This window comes from Protopterus annectens, chromosome 14.part0, assembly GCF_019279795.1.
Source record: "Protopterus annectens isolate FY-2018-M chromosome 14.part0, PAN1.0, whole genome shotgun sequence".
In the NCBI taxonomy this organism is placed as follows: Eukaryota; Metazoa; Chordata; order Ceratodontiformes; family Protopteridae; genus Protopterus; species Protopterus annectens.
This window is the reverse complement of record NC_056748.1, coordinates 915,986,914-916,009,714: the sequence shown is the minus strand read 5'-3', so window position 1 is coordinate 916,009,714 and position 22,801 is coordinate 915,986,914. Positions and strand designations below refer to the sequence as shown.

Genomic DNA, 22,801 nt, shown 5'->3' with positions numbered 1-22,801 from the left:
TCTCAATAGTGTGCTGGGAAAAAAGCAGTAGAATTAGCTGTCTTTGGCTAGAAAGATAGTCTGAGGTTGTTATAGATGAGTACCACAGTATCATTCTCTAAATATTTTAGTATGCTTTATTAAACCATGTTAGATGTACAGTGATGTACAGACAAGAAACAAAAAATAGCAAAAAGCTTGATAGTACTGGCATAAACTTCAAATAGTAGAGACTAGTGAAGGGACTAGAGAGAAGCTGTATCTGATGGGTAGTTGGTCAGACACTGAATGCGGATAACGAAGTATTCGGGTAGTGTTGCACAGATGATTTAAAAATATTCTGAGACTGTTAAGCAAATGCGAATGACGTAATGAGGCATATGCTAATCTTTTTCTGCTTCTTTCTTTATAAGGCAAATTTGAAGAAAAAGAAGATCATGTGCCAAAACTGGAACAGCTCAATGCTTTAGGGTGCATTACTAGTATGAATGTGATTCTCACTAAACAAAACTTGTTGGATATGGAGTTGCTTTTGCTGGAAACATTTCAGTGGAACATATGCCTGCCTACTGCTGCTCACTTCATTGACTACTATCTGTCCATTGCTGTCCATGAGGCAGACGTTCATGATGGATGGCCCATAGTTTGCTTAGAAAAAACAAAACTGTACATGGCAAAGTATGCTAACTACTTTCTGGAAGTTTCATTGCAGGGTAGGTACCATTTGGCATAAATGTTTGTTAGTTCGCCATCTTGTGCATCATTAACTTTATTGATTAACTTTTTATGTCTTTATTTTCACAGATCATGAATTTTTAAACTTTGCACCTTCAATAGTGGCTGCTGCATGCATAGCTTCTTCTAGAATAGTACTTCATCTCACCCCAACATGGCCCACCAGGCTTCATCGTCTAACTGCTTACTCTTGGGACCTTCTCGTACCCTGCATTGAAAGGTTAATACTGTAAGTAATGTCTGCATACAATTTACTTTTTTCTGATGGCATCTTAGTTTTTGAACTTCAAACATATTTGTCTTTCTGCATGTGCATAATATTGATGTCACCAGTGCATGCTGGAAAGGTAATTCTAGATAAAAATAATTTTACTACTTTTTTTTGTGTTATTGTAACATAATGACAATGTGATAGATAACCTCCTGTATGGAATGATACGCACTTCATTTCAAAACATAGGTCAACTTATGGTACCAGCTTCATAAAACTGCATCTTGACTGAGGAGGCTTGACATCTGCAAAATCCTTGTAGCAAAGTGACTTTGTCACTGTTGTTTAGGCATTGTATCCTTTTAGTAAGGTATTTCTGTGAGCGATCAGTTGTTGCATATGTCTGAACAGATGAATGCCAAAGGGGGCATTATATTCATTGATTAGCCTAGTGATGGCAGAGTACAAATAAATAATGCATTCCTATATCTTGACACAGTCTCTTTGCTTATAAGCTGTGCAATGTAGAAGGACTTTCTTAAAAGAATGGACACATGCTGGTCAAAAGTTAGGTCACTGTCCATGTCACTTAAGTTCTAAATCTTGAACAACTGTGTGAACTTTCAATTCAGTACTGTTTCCTTTTTGTCAATAGCTGTAAGGCCATGTACATTCCAAAATAATATGGATAGTGTAGCCATTATGACAAGTTATTCTCCTCACCCACTTGTACATGACAGCTTTTTTGAATGTTTGATGTTAAGTTGTCTATCTCGCCTTCATTCTTGCTGGATGGGTTCGGAGCCGACCTCGGCTCCGACTCGGCCACTCTAAAAGCTCGAGAGTTGGTTCCACCGGCTCGAGGCTCCCCTTATATCCCACAATGCTAGGCGAGAGTTACCTCAGATCTCGTTTGCCGCTACAGCTTCGAGGTTGGTTGTTTCTACCGGTTCCTGGTGAGTACTATTTCTTGTTGAAATTAGTCTTTAAAAACCCCTTTAATTTAATATATTTACTTAGTTTAGTGTAGTTTAGAAAACTTTTTATTCCCTATCCAAAAAATTTCCGTTTCTTTTCCTCAAGAACCTTTGGTTCTTCCCTTGGGCCTATAGGCCTTTCCTTCCCTAGTGGAGTGTGTGTGTATTATTGTAGTTTAAATTACTAGTACTGCTTTTTATTATAATTAACCTGACAGGGTATAACTAGTGTGTTTGTGTGCGTGTTTGTGTACACCTGTTCAGATAAAAATGTCTAAAGAAGCAAAGGTCTCCGGATTCAAGAAGTGTGATGCGTGCTGTCAGAAAATGTCTCTGACAGATGCTCACACTTCTTGTGTCTATTGTCTGGGGCCTTTGCACCTGCAGGACTCCTGTGCTGTGTGCCATGGCTTCAGCCCCAGGGTCCTGCAGGAAAGAAAGAATAAATTGATTCTTAGAGGCTTACTCAAGCCAGAGGATTCCCTGTCTGTTTCAACAGGGAAGCCCTCTAAGGCATCCAGGTCTTCGGCTCCGGCAACTGAGCCGAGACCTAAGGTTTCTCAACCTTTGCCTTCATCGGCTCCGGCTGGAGCCGATAAGTCTCAGTCCACAGTTTCTGTGGTTCCCTCGGCTCCGGCCGGAGCCGAGGTAGTAGAAGTTCCCGTGTCGGCTCCGACCAGACCTTCGGAGCCGACAACTAGGAAGAGGTCCAGGTCACCATCTCTTGGCTCCGTTCATTCGGCTCCAGGATCTCCCCTGCTGTCTGAACGGAGCCAAAGATCTCACTCCTCTAGGTCATCGAGGCTGTCGGATCATGACCTTCAGAGGGTAGTGAGTCGACTACTTAAGTCCGAGGCACTGGCCCAGATGCTTCAGAGCCCGACTCATCAGTCGATGCCTGCCCCGGTCCATCAACATATTCCTCCTTCGACTCTCTTGAGCTCGGGCGGGTCGTGTCGGAACCGAGACTGTGATTGCGTCGGAGCCGATACAATTGTCTTCGGCTCCGTCGTCGGCTCCGTTTTCTTCCTTGGAAGAATCTCGGCGCCGGACTTCCCTCGTCGGCTCCGAGGGGGTGAGTGGCATCGGACCCTTGTCCGACCCCCCTCCCTCTCGGGCCTGGGGCGCTGGTGAGTTCGGCTCCGACATCGGCCTCGGAGCCATCACTGTCGGTGCCGAGGGGGGTTCTTAGCTTCTCGGAGCGGGGACCTCTGGCTCTGCCTGACAGGGGTGCATTCGAGGTCATGTGGAGTGTGTTAGAGCCTGGCTCTACTCCACAGTCGGCTCCGTCCGCCCCTCCCTCTATGGTGCCTCAGGCTAAGTCGACTCACTCCCTCATCCCGGACCGCAGAGAGCCAGCTCCTCAGGAGCCCCCTGTGGGATTTCATCCTCTTCCGAGGCCTCTCCTGATTTGGCAGAAGAGCCCACTCGGAAGAGGAAGTGTAAGAGGAAACACATTGACTCACCTGAGTCCATCACGTCAGACACAGATTTGGATGATTCTGAGGGTTCCCCGTTCCCCTTCTGAAGATGTCTCATTTGCAGACATTCTGGAGATCCTGAAACAGAGGGAAATTGGCCAGCCCTCAACCCTTCGGAGGACGAATCTGTGTATCTTGAGGCGTTTGGCTCTCGTCCTTCCACCTCCTGGGTGTCCCCCTTGACCCCCTCATGCAGGTGGTTGCTAAGAAGGCATGGACGGCTCCTGATTCAGTGGACCCCACTCCCAGGAGACCCTCTAAGTTCATAACAGCTCCAACAGACAAACAATTTTTAACAAAAGGAGTTTCTGTGGATGCTATGGTGGTAGCTGCTGCCACAAAGAAGGAACTAGCTGATCCTTCAGTACCTGTCCATCCACCTAACAAGGAATCTAGGTCCATGGATAGGTGCGGAAGCGGATGTTCTCCTCAGCGACATTTACCATGCGTTCGCTGAACTACCTGTGCCATTTTACTCGTCTTCAAAGGGACTTGATCAAGGAAGCGAGTGAAATGTTAAAGGATCCTACAGCTGCGGGTTTCCAAGATAAGATGAACACGCAGCTGGCTACCCTTAATTCCATAACCAACTCCTCCATGCGCCTTCTTTCTTACGCGGCTGATGGAGCAAGCAGAGCCGCAGGGACAGGTGTGGCCTTACGTAGGCATGCCTGGATGCGGCTATGTAATTTTGCGGACCCTTTCAAGACGTCTTTCACGAACTCCCCTTTTGATGGATCATCTCTCTTTGGTCCTCAAGTGAAAGAAACCTTGACTAGGTGCGAGACTGATGGCAAGACCCTTTCTGCCGTCGGAGTCCGTTTTTCTACTCCTTCCAGGCCTTACCCCAAAGGCCAGAAGGGTGGAAAGATGTGGTTCCGTAAACAATCTCAAGGGACTTCGCCTGACGCACAGAGTCGTTTTCCCACCAGAGGCAGAGGTGGGAATAACAATGGTAGACGCCCTAGGGGCAGGGGGGGTCCGCAGAACCAGGGCAATCGAAGCCTTCCTGACAAGCCCTTTCAGCATCCCTGAGGTGTTGCCCGACTGCCCATCTTCGGAGGCAGTCGGGGAAAGATTGTCACTGTACCCAGAAGCCTGGCTATCCCTGACTCAAGACAAATGGGTACAGTCCATCATTTTCGAAGGCTATTCTATCCCCTTTCTTCGCTTTCCAAATCAGTCAAAAATCCCTTCCAGATGTTCCACCGCTCAATGGGATCTAGCAGCTTTGGAAATTTCAAAACTGCTTGCAAAAAGAGCAATTCAGCCAGTTCCAGCAGACCAGCAAGGATCCGGAATCTACTCAAGGTTCTTTTTAGTTCCAAAGAAAACAGGGGACTGGAGACCAATATTGGATCTCAGTGTCTTGAACAAATCAGTCAAGAAAACAAGATTTCGGATGGTCACGCTGCAATCCATCCTTCCCCTTTTGGGCAAAGGAAACTGGATGTGCTCTATAGACCTTCGGGATGCGTACTATCACATAAAGATGAACAGATGCTCCAGAAGATTCCTCCGCTTCAGGCTGGGAACCAGTCATTTTCAGTTCAGGGCCCTGCCCTTTGGTCTCACCACTGCCCCCCGGGTGTTTACCAAATGCATGGCAGTGGTAGCTTCTCACCTGAGACGACAAGGATTCCAGGTGTTTCCATATTTGGATGACTGGCTCCTCACAGCTCCCACCAAGCATCTCCTTCTGATGGCCAGAGATTACACTTTTCGCGTTTGTCAAAAGCTGGGTATTTCAATAAATTGCGAAAAGTCTGTTTTGTCGCCTTGTCGTACTATTACCTACATAGGCGCAAATCTAGATACGATAAACATGTCTGCAAGGCTAACACATCAAAGGATATCAGACATTCACAAATTGGTATCACTCCTTCTCAACAACAACAGAATCAAAGCCAGGTTAGTTCTAAAGGTGTTGGGAATTATGGCAGCGACCATACCTCTCCTTCCATTAGCCAGATACCACATGCGGATCCTTCAGTGGATGCTTTTACTCAATGGTCATACCAGGAACTTCCAATGTCTCACACCATTGTGATCACGCAAGCGTGCAAAAAGCATCTCATGTGGTGGATGTCTTCCCCCCATCTCCTGTCGGGAAGACCCTTTGTTCCACCTCCTCCGGTTGCTACACTGACAACGGATGCCTCCCTGATCGGGTGGGGGCATTATCAGGGCAGGACAGTCCAGGGCACATGGCAACCAAACGAATGCCACTTGCACATAAATGTTCTGGAGATGAGAGCAGTGCTTTTAGCGTTGCAAGCCCTTCAAGACTCTCTTCCCTTGGGAACAATTGCAATCCAGACAGACAATATGTCTGTAGTGTGGTACATCAACAAACAAGGCGGAACCAGATCATACCCCTGTGTCGAGAAGCACTCAGACTGTGGCAATGGGCGATTTCTTCTCAGCGTTTTCTGATAGCAACGCACATCCCGGAAGTCCAATCATATTGCGGACAAGTTGAGCAGAGCTATTCTCATGCCTCACGAGTGGTCTCTGAAAGACTCTGTAGTGAGAGAAATTTTTCTCAAGTGGGGTCAGCCTTGCTGCGATCTTTTGCTACTCCCCAAAACAGCAAGTGCAGAGAATATTTCACTCTATTCCCTTTACCAGGCCAACCCAGCAGAGACGCTCTAGTCCAAGTTTGGCCCGGGACTTCTGTATGCATTTCCTCCTTTCCCACTGATCTCTCAAGTAATTCAGAAAGCTATCGCTCAGAAGGCCTCATTGATCCTCATTGCTCCTTACTGGCCTCGACAAGTGTGGTTCCCCTTTCTACATCGTTTTCTCTTGGAGCGACCGTGGAATCTGGACCTAGTTCCAGATCTTTTGATCCATCAGTCGGGTCAGTTTCATCGCTCCCTCCCCTCTCTGAACCTCACTGCTTGGTTCCTCCAGTTCCAACCTTAGCCAGGCTTCCTCAATTATCTCACTCTGTTAGAGATATATTGATAGCTTCCCATAAATCTTCCACTGGAAAGATTTATTTGAGTAAGTGGAAACGCTTCTCATATTGGGCACAAGGAAAGGACATAGATCCTTTCACCGCTTCCATCCAACTAGTCCTTGATTTTCTAGCTGAACTCTTCCATGCAGGTTCATCTCCCTCTACACTTAAAGTTCAATTGGCAGCTATTTCTAACTTTCATGTGGGTATTTCTGAATCTGCCCTAATGTCCCACAAACTCTGCAAAGCTTTTTTGAAAGGAGTTTTTCTTCTCAGACCTCCTATAAGAAATCCTCCTTCTCCTTGGGACCTAAATTTAGTTCTTGCTTCTTTGATTCTTCCCCCTTTCGAACCTGCAGCTTCCTGTTCCTTAAAATTGTTATCATGGAAAACTCTTTTCTGGTAGCTATTACATCAGCTAGAAGAGTTTCAGAGCTTCAAGCACTCAGCTGTCGTCCTCCTTATCCTTTGTTTCATAAGGACAGAGTATCCTTACGAACTAACCCGTCCTTTTTGCCTAAGGTGGTCTCGACATCAAATCTAAACCAAAGCATTGACCTCCCTGTCTTTTTTCCAGAGTATTCCAATAGGTCTGAACAAAAATTACACTGCCTGGATGTTCATCGTCAATTGAGGTACTACTTGGATAGAACAAAACAATTCAGAAAATCTGATCAGCTGTTTGTCTCCTATGCGGAAAGCAGAAAGGGACTTTCAGTTTCAAAGGTATCATTATCCAGATGGCTAACATCTTTGATTTCCCTGGTATATGAAATTAGACACCAAAATTGCCTAATAAACCTAAAGCCCATTCCACCAGAGCTTTGGCTACTTCTTTAGCCTTCCAAGACAGACTGCCTATTGACACCATTTGTGCAGCGGCTACTTGGGCTACTCCTCACACTTTTATTTCTCATTATAAGTTGGATTTAGCTTCTAGGCATAGAGCTAATTTTGGTTCCACTGTTCTCAGGAGTCTGTTCCGTTAGGCCACCCGGGACAAGGTGCTAGGGACGCGGTCCCATCCAGCAAGAATGAAGGCGAGATAGACAACTTAACATATAGAAGTTATGTTCTTACCATAACGTTCCATGTTAGTTGTCTTCTTCTCGCCTTCTTCTTGCGCCCCACCCTCCTTCCCCCTGGCCTGGACAGACCTAGAGGAGTTGTGATTGTGACCTCTCTTTCTACCACCTCTTTCTTAGGCATATGCTGTTGTACATATTTCCTGGATCAGGATGTAGGTCACCCTTCTTTCTTCCTGTTGTTAGAGGTGGACTCTGTTTAGAGTTATTCTGTTACTATTATAAGCTGGGGTTAGCTTACAAACGAGATCTGAGGTAACTCTCGCCTAGCATTGTGGGATATAAGGGGAGCCTCGAGCCGGTGGAACCAACTCTCGAGCTTTTAGAGTGGCCGAGTCGGAGCCGAGGTCGGCTCCGAACCCATCCAGCAAGAAGAAGGCGAGAAGAAGACAACTAACATGGAACGTTATGGTAAGAACATAACTTCTATTTTATTTCTAGCTGTTGTGTAACATGCACACACTAATGTTTGACAGGTTGATCTTTTATACAGTTTTCTTGTCATCTCCATTTGAACCTATGTCATATTTTTCACAACTTTTGTTTAATGAAAACCCTCAAATAAAAACTAAATACATTTTCAGAACACCGCCCATAACCTGTTAACTTAAAACAAAACTGTGTACATACTCAAAAAATGAAGTTTGTTCCTCCTCATAGGAACAATTTCCCCAAAATGATGCCTGCACCCACTGGCATTACCTAAACTAAAATTAAGGTTAGCCATGCTAAAGTACATGTTACCATCTGTGCTCCCACTTAAACTGATTGCTGTCTCTTCTTTTCTTATCTCTATCCACCGCCAAAATGTGAACAAGGTAGTATGCTTTCAGAAAACTAACATTTAGCCTTAAGAAAAAGTGCATTAGCTATCCTTAAAACTAAATTACACACTGTTCTGTTAATTTAATGCTGTCAAGTATTAAGATGCTTAGTGAAGCTTCTGTCTCTTATTAACTTCCAGTAATTTCAAACAATATTTTTACTGAATTATTGCCCTTGTACCTTAAAATTATCATTTCTGTCAGCAAACAGTTCTCAGCACTCACAAGATTAATTGATTGCATCTACAATCAGCTCATCTCAATGGAAATATAAGAACAGAATGTACAACTGCCTTTAGCTACAGACTTCTTGACTCACACTGAACATTTGCTAAAGGAGAAACGGATTAAAAAGCAAGCAAATATTGCATATGCATGGAACTTCCCATTTCTTATGGGATTCATAATTTTCTCTTGTATTTCAAGCCTAGTTGTTTACAGAAAACACTTGTTTTTAGACTAAGCCAAGGGCATTAATCCAGACATTCACCTATACAAAAATAAGACATCTCAACTCTACACATAATATAATCAGTGTACATTTACACCCCTTCCTCCACCACAACAGCTCAAGATTTATAGCATATTAATTTAACTTGCTTTTGTCCAGCCTTTCATCTTTTTTTACATTATAATGCCTTTCTTAAAACTAAAAAAGTACTTGTTTACTTTGTTGTGTATGATAAAGATAGTAATCATTGAAAATACTCCCCTTTACATCCACACTAAGATACCCTTGACTACATAGTTTCATAGTTTAGTACTAGGCTATCTGCCCTGGGGCATTTATAAGCCTAGCCATAGTGATATGGCTTTCGCCACCCCATGTAATGGTACAAAAGTGTACAGAATAGATGTAGAATACTGTGCCTCTGTCTAGTAGTGACACAGTGAAGACCCCCTTACATAATAGAATTAGTTTACTGTGCTTCTGTCTAGTAGGGACACAGAGATGACCCCCGGGGTAAACCTACGATCTCCCATCCACTCGTCAAGATTTCTCTTGAAGAGAGTCAGTGAGGGGCTCTGCCTAACATGAACTGGGATTCTGTTCCAGAGTATGGGAAACCTTTGAGTTATGAATCTGTCCTTCCAGCATGTCCTATTCTTATTTGTGCTGAGGTTTAAATCTTTAGCTCTCGTGGTTCTGATGGATTTGGATTTTTTGAGGTGGAGCATGTCCATCAATTCCTGATTGGACATGGCCTTGTACGTCAGGCACAGATCACCTCTGAGTAGGCGGTATGCTACTGAATAGAGCTGGAGTTTCTTTAGTCTGGCAGCATATGACATATGTTGGAGACCCTTGATCCTCTTGGTGAGGTACTTTTGGGGTCTCTCCAGCTGTTGCAAGTGCCAGGTGAGGTACATACTACTTATAACTGCTTTACTGTAGAACTTGTAGTTTATATCATGAAATGTTTTATACAAGTACTAGTAAGACTGAACATTATTTTAGTTATTTATTTATTTTATTTTACATTTGTTAACCGGGTAGTTTCTGGCTGGGCAAGTAGGCCGCTTTCAGCAGAGACGCGGGGAGGAAAGCTCCATAACAGTAGTACAAAAAAAGATTACAAAAATTTTAGAAAGATTTACAAAGGATATACAAAAGTTTAACAGTTGCTTACAATCACAATTTACAAAAAGAGAATGTAAGCAGAAAACATTACATTTCCTAAGCCTTACCATAGGCAGTAATACAAAACTCCTTCGGTAGATAACTAAAACAAACCTTTGCGGTATTTTCATTTGGTAGAAGTAAGACAGGAGAAGAGAGCAGAAAAGAAACATTTGATTGGCATGAAAAACTAGAAGAAGTATTACAGGAACATACCCATTGTTGAGTAAGGTATTCCTTTAAGAGTTGTTTCAAGCTATGAGTACATATGTTTTTTATGATTTTTCTGGGGTATTAGGTTCCACTGTTTGGTTACTTTATAGGAGAAGAGAGCATCACCAAGTAGTTATGGGACTTTGCTACCTTGAGTATAAGTTTCAGATGATGTAAGGGTCCTGGGGTTGGTATTTAGTTGCATTTGGTTTGACGGTGCAGGGCAGTTTTCAGGTTTGTGGATAATGGAGTGGGCAGTGGTGAGCTGATTGAGGGATAACATATTAGGAAATTCAAGCCAGTGTGGTTATTGAAGAGCAAGGCGACAATGGGTCCTGTTGGGTATATTGGCCACAAATTATGCTATTTTATTATAGCAGGAATCAAGTAGATGTAAATCGGACATCAGCAGGTTAGTGAAAATTTGAGAACATTAGAAGAGAGTAGATAGGAGGTGGGATCTGGCTGTGGCTAGTCTGGCATTTTAAGTGAGTTAAGGTTTGGCCTTATATAGTGGACAAAGATTGATGTGAACTTTTTTTAATTTTGAGTTTTTTACGTGGTTATTTTTTTCCCTTTTAGTATCCTTCTAAATGTTAATGACATAAAGTGGGGTATAAGGTTTACAGTCTACCCACAAGTTTAACAAAGTAAACAAAAGTCCAGTCTTTCTCAGCCACTCTCTTACAAAGCCATATTTCTCAAATGTGATTGATGCTCTGTAATCTTGCATTTTATTTACTAATTTCATTGCTGCTGGTGTTCTTCCTGTTCATCTCCATCTCCCGACTCCAGATTCTGTTTCAAGTCCAGGATACTCAGAATGCTTGTCAACTCCTGTGCTTTTTTCTCTCTCATACATTTTCCTTTAGAACATTGGAAAATGTTTCACTGGCAAAGTCTCTCTGTGAGCTTTATTGTCAGAAGAATAAGAAGCAGAGTTATCTTCTGTTTGATGGCTCACTTACCTCCTTAGCCTGTTTTACATAAAAAAAGTATTTTATCCTCCAGAAAAAATATTCTGAAGACAGCAGCATACAGCAGCTTGAATCTGGCACCTGCCTTTTGACATTCCCTGACTGCTAGGATAAACTTGCATCTCTTCTGCTGTGCACAGTGAATAATTATTTTCCACAAACACTCTACTGTCTCCAGTTTTTAATACTTTGCCCTTCTGCCACAGTTTTGTCAGGATCAACTTTGTGTGTATGATTTCATCACTGTCAGATTTGAAACATACAGTCGATGTACCTTTTTCAGTTAGCAAATCCTGCTACGGAATACCAATCCAATTGCTTATTTGTGTTTTCATAAACTTAATACAGTCTGTTCCATCTAGTTTTTCTAGTACACCAGAAAATCTCCGTTTTTTCTCTACATGCTCTGTCTTCTAACTGTACTATTATTTTAAACTGTTCTTTTTAAGAAGTCTCGTACTCGGCCAGCCTTTTCTTCATTTCAGCCTCTGATTTTTGCATTTTATCTTTTTTTCTTAACAGCTAGTTAAAGATTTTATCTTTTCCTTTTGTTATTTCAGTTGATATACTCCTTCAGTGTTGCATTTATTGTAATCCGCTCTGAGTATATTTTATTTCTCAAAATCAATGAAAGACATTTATTGTAGTAAACCTGGGGTTTAAACTGTTTTTTGCTGAATAACAGCAGGATTCTTCTCTGTCAATGTTTTCTTTTCATCTTTTCTAGTTGATTGTTTTCAGGTTCCTTAAATTTCTTCTTTGCTGGTATCGAGGTAGTATAGTAACTGAATTTTACTCGAACCTGGCAGAATTGCTAGCTCTTCTCATTTTCTTTTTTTTAATACTGGGAGAGCTGAAATTAAGCTGCCAATTAATGTGCAGCCATCTTGGAAGTTAAGATGATTATAATTGAGCCAGAACTCTGTGATTGTTACCATAAAATGGAGAAACCATCGAAACACAATAAAAACGGAACTACACAATAAACATGACATGTAACGGCTATAGGCAGGGGGGCAAGCCCCCCTGCACCCCCCACATTGGGGGCTGCGACCCTCACACCCCCTGCTACTTAAATATACCAACTCCGAGATCGCACTACATTGAAGTAAATGGAAATCTCCACCTAAGGAGATTTCCTTTTACAGTTTTTGATGGTTCGCGCTTTCAATGCATATGGTTTGATTATTTCTGTTTACAGTTTTTTGACGGTTTGCACTTTCGATGCATATGGTTCGATGCATATGCATTCGCTGTTTTAAGCTTTCGCGTAAAGTAGACCCATATGTGTGTGTGTGTGTGTGTGTGTGTGTGTGTGTGTGTGTGTGTGTGTGTGTGTGTGTGTGTGTATATGTGTGTGTGTATATATATATATATATATATATATATATATATATATATATATATATATATATATACGCATACATAATCCTCCCTTTCGAATTTTATATAGTCCAACAAAAAAAAAAGGTTAATTCAGAGTATTTTAGCTTTATCCTTTAATAGCGTTACAACCCACTCTCTTTTTGGAAATCTTAACAGCCTGATTCTATTCTGGTAGCTACAGAAATGCTGCCCAAAGTATTTCATTCATCTTATTTTTCTAGCTTTATATGATCATTTTATTTGTGTGACTTTGTGAGAAAAAATTAGATTAGCTCTCTACTTGTGCTACACAGTAACTTAAAATTCGTGAGAATTCAGTATGTAATATGGGATTTTCAACATAAACGTAGTCACAAGTGATAATTCAATAAAGGTGTTTATTTTTTTAAACATAGTGCACTAAAATCAACTATTGTATTCTCCTAAGAGCTTGATGTAATCTAACACTTATGGGTCTGTAGTAAACAGGTTCAAAGTCTGCAAATTCAATTCTGTCTCTCTCTGCTTTTACCGTATTTTTTATATGGCACATATAACTCTGCCTTTCAAGATGTGTTTCTGTTCCTTACATATACACTGTTTCAATTATCCATGATTTATATGCTTTACGTTATATTTATCTTTCCAAATCTTTATTAATGTTTCCTTTCTGACAAAAAATTACAGATTAATCCATTTATCTTGTACACGTATCTTCATGTTTTCGTCTAGCAGAATATTCAAGAATTTCTACAATGATATGCAATTTTACTTAAGCTGAATGCAATGCAGGTTTTATTGACCTTGCATTTCATTCTGTTGACCTTAAGCTAACAGAATTTCATGCTCAGATTGAGCAAAGTAACACAGTGACAGTGCATTTTCTAAGGCTACTTCTCATAACTAGTTTACATCTGCCTTTTTAGAGGAATTAACTTCAGTCAATTAAATGTACATTTGTACTGGTAGTTTTGCTTTTGATAGAGTGGATTTTTTATACAAGCATTAGAAATTTATAATCTGTCTTTGCTGGGGCCCTTTTAGCTAGACAGTGAAGAAGTGTGCGTTTGTTGCAGCCTTTTATTCCTTTATTAATTCTTGACATTTTCCAACAACACCATGCTGACTTGTATTTCAAGGATTTCCCCTCATCTACTCAGGAATGATTTTGTAAGCTGGATTTCTCGAGATCCTAATACTGTAACAGACTCAAGTTAATTCTTCTCAAACTGAATATTCTGATTCTGAGGAAAGTGTTTCTTCAGATTTCCCTCCAGAAATATTATCCTTTTCAAACACTGTTAACAAAGGGTAGTATTTACTTCAGTGAGAGAGAACAGAATGAATTTCTGTGTCCCAGTGAAAATACTACGATTTATTACAACTGGATCTTCCTCAGCCTGCAGCTGTAACTCTTGTATTTTCTGCCTTAGAGGGCATTTTCTTAATAACTTATAGTATGTCTGACATTTAGTTCCCTGCCTCCAAAAGTCTGAAAACCTGTATAAAGTACCTTAAGACACACACATTCTTGTTTTCTAGTCCTAAATCTGATCCGGCAGCATACCTTTCAACTGTACCACAATACAAGGAGCGTACCTCATTGGGGTCTTAAAAAGTTCCATTTCCTTTAAGTTCCACATTGAAAGGGTCTATCTCACACTCAGTGTTATGAATTGTTTAACTGATATTCATGGTAAAGAGAAATAATTTGTATTAATTGATTACAATATTTTTTATTGGAAAGAACAGCATATTTTAACCATTATATGGACCTTCCTGGTTGAAGTTGTTAGTAAGCCATTAGTATGTGTTCCGCATTTTGCCCATTTGTTCCACATTATAAAGGCTAGTGTTCTTCATTTTGCAGGTGGAAGGTTGAGCGCCTTGTCTGGCAGTAATGGCTTTATCTAAGACGTCTTAATGCTTCACGTATTGTGAATACTAATCTCATTCCCCTCTGACAAGGATGGGAATTCTTTTCACAAATTTGGAAAGAACGTTTTTTATTCTTTTGCTAATAACTTTCAAAATTTTGAACTGACAAGCTTGCATGTTAAAACTTTTTACAGGCGTCTTTTCAGAACATGAGAAAGTTAACCATTAACCTTCCTTCTTTAGAGTTTAACACTTCTTTAAATTCCTTAACTGTGTCTGTTTCTCCAGCAGCCAAGCATTCCTTTGTTGTATCTAGAACTGCTGCTATTAGTTTTCTAGTAAAAAGAATTGCTTAGGTACATTCTCAAAACATAAAGCTGGGATTTTGAATTCTCCTCTGGACAAAGATGTGTATTAACCCTCGTTTTCACAGTTCAGTCTCCTTCTTCGGGATCCCTTTCGAAAAAACTGAGTAAGCAGTCTCAGCAAAGCTTCCATTGAGTAGTATTTCAATGAGCAGTGGCAAAAAGACTCGAAGGAAAAAGGGAGATCCTCCCAGAACCAAGTACAGTTGAAAAAATCTGACTGTGTCCCGTGACACCCCTCCACCTTCCCCCCTTCCATCCCATGTCTCTGGTCAATCTTGCAAATCCCTTTCTCTGCTAGGCCTAAATTTTTCACAGTGATGACATATTACCTCAGACAAGAAGGTCCTGAAACTTTTCCAAAAGCAGTACAGATGGCAGTGGGTATCCCTTTCCTTGTTCCAAGGGATTTCTCCTCCTTCTACTAATCGGATATCCATGTTTACTTTTATTCTAGACAAATATTGGCTCTGGGGGTGTGATAGAACTTGTGCCATCAGCTCATATGGGCAGTGACTTTTCTTCAAGGGTTTTTCTGTTGCCAAAGAAAAAGGGAAATGGAGACCGTCCTAGACCTCCATTATCAATATTTTTGGCAGTATTACAAAATTTGAAATGCTATCCCTTCAAACCCTGTTACTTCTCATACCCACCTGCAGCTTCCTGGTAAGATTAGACCTAAATGGTGCTCATCACATTCCAGCTTGCAAGGTTCAATTCAGTTGTTTAAAATTTTTTGTGTCTGTCTTAAATTATCATTTCTCTGCCTTGCCCTTTGGAGCACACACTGCACCAAGGGTTTCTACAAAGTGCCTGGCTCCAGTTATTGCTTATTGTAGTCTTCAAAGCACACCCATCTTTACATATTTAGACAATTGTCTTATGTTTACAGACACTGTTTGGAATTATCATGATTCCCTTACATAGATCATAAAACTCCTGTGCAGTCCAAGGTTTCAACCCAACTTGCACAAATTATATCTTGTACCTTAACAGTCACTAGTTTTTCTCAGATGTTTTCTAGGTTCATCATTGAGAAGAGCATTTATTCTGTTGGGCAAGACACACCAGTACAAGGGAATCTTTCTAGACATTTCCAACCAATCTCTGGCTTCCGCCAAGGAATTTCTCAGGATTCTTGGTTTTGTAGCTTTTATCAGTTTCGACTCTGCCATCAGCACTCCTTATCTTTTCAAGTTCCACTTCTGGGGTTTGTCCAGAGTTATTTTGGTGGATGAATCTGTTATCTCTCAACCCAGTTCTGTCCTCCTTCCTTCTGCCCCCTCTGTCTGCTACAGAAGATATGTCGGACTTTGCTTGAGATGCAGTTTAAAAAGGGGTAAAAGCACAAGGTCTGTGGAACTCCAAGGACAGACAAAATGCACATAAATGTCAGTTATGTTGGCAGTGATCTATGCTTTGAAGGCCTTAACTAATTTCTGTTCATTAGGACCTCTGCAGGTTGTTGCAGATAATAACATAGTGATGTGGTACATAAACAGAGGTTTACCAAATAATATGTCCTACCCCCTTTGCAGACTTGCCATAATTGCCATGAGGCAGCATGTCATCGAAGTTTGAGTTTTTTCAGGCTTCATACATCCCATCAGAGCAAAATATTTTAGCAGATAAGCTGAGTAGGACCAGGACCGAACCTCCTGATAGGTAACTACACCTGGGGGTCTTCCAGGCATTGATCCAATTGTGGGGAATATCTCAAATAGATCTATTTGCCTCCTTTCAAAACAGATAGTTTACAGAAACTCTGATGCAAGATTCATTTGCTCATATATGTTCACTCTACAGTGCTTAGGCGTTAAGGCCATCGGGGAACACTGATTACCTTAATGATAAATCTTATACCCTATTTCCCATCCAGTCATCAAGGTTATTTTTAAAAACCTTCAATGAAAGAGACTTTTGTATATAGCATAGTAATTTATTCCAAAGAATTGGAATATTTTTTGTAATATATGGTCCTTTTTATTCTTTTTTTTTTTTTTTTTTTTTTTTTTAAACAAGAAACATTATAATCACATATGACATAGGCAGTCATACATTTACATAAATGAAAGCAAACCATATTGCCATACTTTTAGTTCCCAACATTATACATCACAAACCATCCACCAAAGAAATGCAGACAACACCTTAAACACCCAACGTACAGACGGCGACTCCGTCCAAGCTCCTGTATAAGGCTGCGAGTGATACACGACTCGAATAAGGATGAAAAAAACAATTTAATGACAGTCTTAAAAACTCATAGTACATCAGCGTATTAAAATACATGTAGTGGTAAGCGCTTTCATTTGCGCAATGCAGACTTCATCATACCAGGTGTTACCATTAATTCTATTACTTATAAATACTTTTTGGCGCCAAATTTCATACATCGGATTTGAATATTTTTAACCCTTTTTCCGGCGCCAAACATCCCTTCTAGAAAATTTAAAGTGCCAACGCACCTACTCTAAGATCTGCTACTATATATGTAACCCATAAAAAATATTATAAACCTACATTATACACATTAATTTTATTACTGACCTTGTTTAAAACCTAATATTATAACATTCATTAATTCATAACTATAAAAATACATATAAAAACTGTAGATATTAAAAATCACACTTTATGCATGCTATTCATCCTCCAACATAAATATCTCCCATACTTTTAATAATTTTATTTTTATTATCTGTAATGCTGCAAAACCTAGTTCAAATGTCCTGCCCTACTTCTTATTCTTATTGTAATAGCAAAAACGGCTTTATAGAAATAAAATCATTGATGCCTGGTTCTCTAGTGGTATCTGTTAAAATTTGCCATACACTCTCCCTTCTACCTAAAATGGCTTTAAAATCCCCCCCCCCGGGGGAATTTCGTACATGATCAATAATGGCAAATTTGAAGCTATGCAAATCACCACATTTGCTAATGTGTCTATAAAGTGTATTTTTTGTATCCTTAATTTTGATTCTATATATATGATCATATACCGAAAGACACAACAAAAATATATGATCATATACACGTTTTCTCAATTGCCTTTCAGTTTTTCCTATATAATAGGCAGTACATGCAGTGCACTTTGCCAAATAAACTATGTTTTTGCTGTTGCAGTTCCCCCTAATAAATTTCACATAGGTTTTGTTCAAATTGTCCAGTCTACATCCTGCATTCTCATTTATATAAGTACACTGATTGCAGGCACCACATTTCCTAGTAGTTTTTCCATCCCTGTCGACATTTGTGTACTTTGACATTTTTTCTAAATATTTTTTTTATATTTATACCCATTTTATAAACAAAATCTGGCCTATCACCAAGTACATTTTTGAGCTCATCATCCACTAATAATGTTTTCCAATGCCTGCATATAATATTTCTTATATCATTACATAAGGAGTATAAGTGAGAATACATGCTCTATTTAAACATGATTCTTCAATCTTAACAGTTTTTTTTAATTGTTCATATCAACACCCAGTATGGGTACATATTTTTCCCCCATTCTATTATCACATATGTAGATATGTCTTCTAACAATGACAAGGGGTACCCTCTATTTAAGAACATATTAGTAATATTTTCCATTTCACTTTTCATAATCTCAAAGTTGGATGACATTCTGGCAACCCAAATACACTGACCCTTAAAGATGTTTTTTAACATATGTTTAGGATGACAACTATTGTACTCCAGGTATGCATTTGAATACATATTTTTTCTGTATATTTCAGATTGGAACCCAGTCTCAGCATGACTAATATACGTATCCAAATAAGCAATACCCTGAATATCAATTTTGTGGGTAAATTTCAAAAAATCACTGGATTGATTAATATATTCAATAAAATTCTGAGTACTTTCAGCTGGTCCATTCCATAGAACAAAAATATCATCTAAAAACCTAGTGTAGTACGTAATATATTTATAGTACTCACTACTAAATACATACTGATTTTCCCATTCTAACATGACCATATTTGCAAAAATGGGGGCACGAGGCCCCCATAGCTTCTCCTTTTGTTTGTTTATAATATTCCCCCCTCATAATAAATAAAGTTATTGTCCAATACTAATCCCATCATGTCCGTAATTAAATTGACCCGATCCCAACTCATATCAGAATATTTTCTCAGACTAGTACGAAAATCTTCCAGTCCCTGTAATTTGGGAATACAGGAGAACAGGCCAACCACATCAGTGGTAATAAACGTTAAATTACTATTCCATTTCTCTTGGGTAAGATGAGCCAAAAACATTCAAGAATCTTTAATAAGATGGGGTATCTTACTATAAATCGGTTTCTCCCATCTGTCTATAACCATCCCAATATTAAATGTTTTTGATCTACTCCCAGAAATGATTGGACGAAACGGGTTTTTTTTTAATATCCTTATGTACTTTCGGAATGCCAACAATCGTGGCCAATCTTGGATGTTCTACCTTTAAAAAATTATATATTTCATCTGAAATCCTATTCTCAATAACGTATTCATCTAAAGCCAAATCATTTTTCCGATAACTCACATTAATTTCATTGATTGATATTATTTCATATTTGCCAGATTCCATCAAGATAGCTTGTATCTCATTAATATAATCCGTAGTATTATATAGCACAATTCCCCCTCCCTTGTCTGGCTTCATCAGCCAGATTTCTTTGTTCATAATTAGTTCTTTTAAACAATTCCTCTCATCCAAAGTTAAATTATCCACATACATATTTTTATTAACCATTTTATTATATCTATATACATCGTGACAAGTTATATCTTCAAAACCCGTCACTTTTTTATGCCCTATAGTGTTAAATGTGCTTTTCTTCCTTGGAATTTTGTGTTCTATGTTTGATTTACATTCAGTCTTATTATTAAACATCAAGGCTAAATTAATTTTCCGACAAAATAATTTAATATTGGTAATGATGTCTACTACATTAAATTTGACAGTAGGAATAAATTTCATACCTTTTTTAAAAAGTGTAAAATGTTCTTAATACTGATATTGTTGTAATTATATACCTTTAAATCATTAAATTCATTAACAATATTCACTGTTTCATCCCAATCTAGATGCATACTTTCTCGTGCGTCATAAGTAAATATTTGTGTACTGGGTTGCCCTTGTCCATAAATTGTTGTTTCTTTACCATTAACTACCATCTGTCCTGTTGATACCGCCGGAAAATACTGACCCCCTTGAAAATTCGACCTTCTTTCCCGATAGGTCTCCCCATTGTTATTAAAATTATCCCTCTGGTTCTCAGACCTATCCTGTTTCCATATATAAGCTCTATTTTGATTGTACCGTTCCACATCTCACTATTTTTTTTTACTCTTCCTATCAAATATTTTTTCAGCCCTACTTTTAGCCAATTTGTACTGCTTTGCATACAAATCTTTCCATTGAGGGAACAGTAAATCATTCAAAATGTCACCATTTAATCTCTCTATTTCATTAACTACTTGAACCAATTTCTCATCATTCTTTTTAATTAATAAATTCATATAACTGGTCCTAAAACTATTAAAGCATTAAATTCTTCCATAGTATCATTATCCATACTCATCCCCATGGGTAATTTAAAAAATCTCAGTCCCATAGGGACTATTCCCAATGATGTACATTTCATTAGGTAAGCATTGTCGACTTTAATACTTTTAGCTGTCAACAATAGTTTACCCAAATGATAAATCATGTCCTTTAATGTTCCATTATTAACAGGCATTTTTTTCTTATAATCAATGTTCTTATTGTTCATTCCAATAGTAGCAAAATCATATTCACCCGTTAAAAAATGTCTAAATTACATAATTTATGATTGTCACTGGGTAAATCAATGTCCCTGCCCTTAGGGTTAGAAGTATTGTGGACAGTACCTTTAGAAATGAGCCCTTTAGATTTAGTTATAGTTGCGTATGTCTTCCCAAGTAACAGTCGCTTAGGACGCGCACCCATACGATCAGTGTCCTCTTCATCTCGAAATAAAGAAAAGTCAAAAGTGCATTAGTTGCCAGATGTATGACTGATGTTATATGGTGGAATCCGTTTACCAGAGGACTCCCTTGGTGTAATTTGTTTACCGCTACTAGGCTCCCCTTGCCCATTAGGTATTTCAATCAGCATGGATACATTATATGCAGGCATTGGAAAACATTATTAGTGGATGATGAGCTCAAAAATGTACTTGGTGATAGGCCAGATTTTGTTTATAAAATGGGTATGAATATAAAAAAATATTTAGAAAAAATGTCTAAGTACACAAATGTCGACAGGGAAGGAAAAACTACTAGGAAATGTGGTGTCTGCAATCAGTGTACTTATTTATAAATGAGAATGCAGGATGTAGATTGGACAATTTGAACAAAACCTATGTGAAATTTATTAGGGGGAACTGCAATAGCAAAAACATAGTTTATTTGGCAAAGTGCACTGTATGTACCGCCTATTATATAGGAAAAACTGAAAGGCAATTGAGAAAAAGTGTATATGATCATAATAAATATATATATATATATATATATATATATATATATATATATATATATATGTATATATATAGGATCAAAATTAAGGATACAAAAAATGCATTTTTTAGACACATTAGCAAATGTGGTGATTTGCATAGCTTCAAATTTGCCATTATTGATCATGTACAAAATTCCCCCCGAGGGGGGAATTTTAAAGCCATTTTAGGTAGAAGGGAGAGTGTATGGCAAATTTTAACAGATGCCACTAGAGAACCAGGCATCAGTGATTTTATTTCTATAAAGCCATTTTTGCTATTACAATAAGAATTAGAAGTAGGGCAGGACATTTGAACTAGGTTTTGCAACATTATAGATAATAATAAAGTTATTAAAAGTATGGGAGATATTTATGTTAGAGGATGAATAGCGTATATAAAGTGTGATTTTTAATATCTACGGTTTTTATATGTATTTTTATAGTTATGAATTAATGAATGTTATAATATTAGGTTTTAAGCAATGTTGGTAATAAAATTAATGTGTATAATGTAGGTTTATAATATTTTTTATGGGTTACATATATAGTAGCAGATCTTAGAGTAGGTGCGTTGGCACTTTAAATTTTCTAGAAGAGATGTTTGGCGCCGGAAAAAGGGTTAAAAATATTCAAATCCGATGTATAAAATTTGGCACCAAAAAGTATTTATAGGTAATAGAATTAATGGTAACACCTGGTATGATGAAGTCTGCATTGCGCAGATGAAAGTGCTTACCACTACATGTATTTTAATACGCTGCTGTACTATGAGTTTTTAGTCTGTCATTAAATTGTTTTTTTCATCCTTATTCTAGTCGTGTATCACTCGCAGCCTTATACAGGAGCTTGGACGGAGTCACCGTCTGTATGTTGGGTGTTTAAGATGGTGTTTGCATTTTTTCGGTGGATGGTTTGCGATGTATAATGTTGGGAACTAAAAGTATGGGAGTATGGTTTGCTTTCATTTATGTAAATATATGACTGCCTATGTCATACGTGATAATTTAATAAAGATGTTTCTTGTTAAAAAAAAAAAAAAAAAAAAAAAAAAAGAATAAAAGGACCATATATTACACAAAATATTCCAATTCTTTGGAATAAATTACTATGCTATATACAAAAGTCTCCTTCATTGAAGGTTTTTAAAAATAACCTTGATGAATGGATGGGAAATAGGGTATAGGATTTATCATTAAGGTAATTAGTGTTCCTCGATGGCCTTAAAGCCTAAGCACTGTAGAGTGAACATATATGAGCAAATGAATCTTGCATCAGAGTTTCTGTCAACTATCTGTTTTGAAAGGAGGCAAATAGATCTATTTGAGATATTCCCCACAATTGGATCAATTCCTGGAAGACCCCCAGGTGTAGTTACCTATCAGGAGGTTCGGTCCTGGTCCTACTCAGCTTATCTGCTAAAATATTTTGCTCTGATGGGATGTATGAAGCCTGAAAACTCAGACTTCGATGACATGCTGCCTCACGGGCAATTATGGCAAGTTTGCAAAGGTGGTAGGACATATGATTTGGTAAACCTCTGTTTATGTACCACATCACTATGTTATTATCTGCAACAACCTGCAGAGGACCTAATGAACAGAAATTA

General features: G+C 38.8%; 1 protein-coding gene across 1 annotated transcript in view; it reads left to right on the top strand.

Moving 5' to 3' along the window:
* LOC122789337 (cyclin-J-like) overlaps positions 1-22,801 on the top strand; it is a 292,505-nt gene that overhangs the window by 242,675 nt on the left and 27,029 nt on the right. The window contains exons 3-4 of the mRNA XM_044056705.1: positions 393-692; positions 784-943. Of these exons, the coding sequence (XP_043912640.1) occupies positions 393-692; positions 784-943 (460 nt within the window). The remainder of the gene's footprint in view (positions 1-392; positions 693-783; positions 944-22,801) is intronic.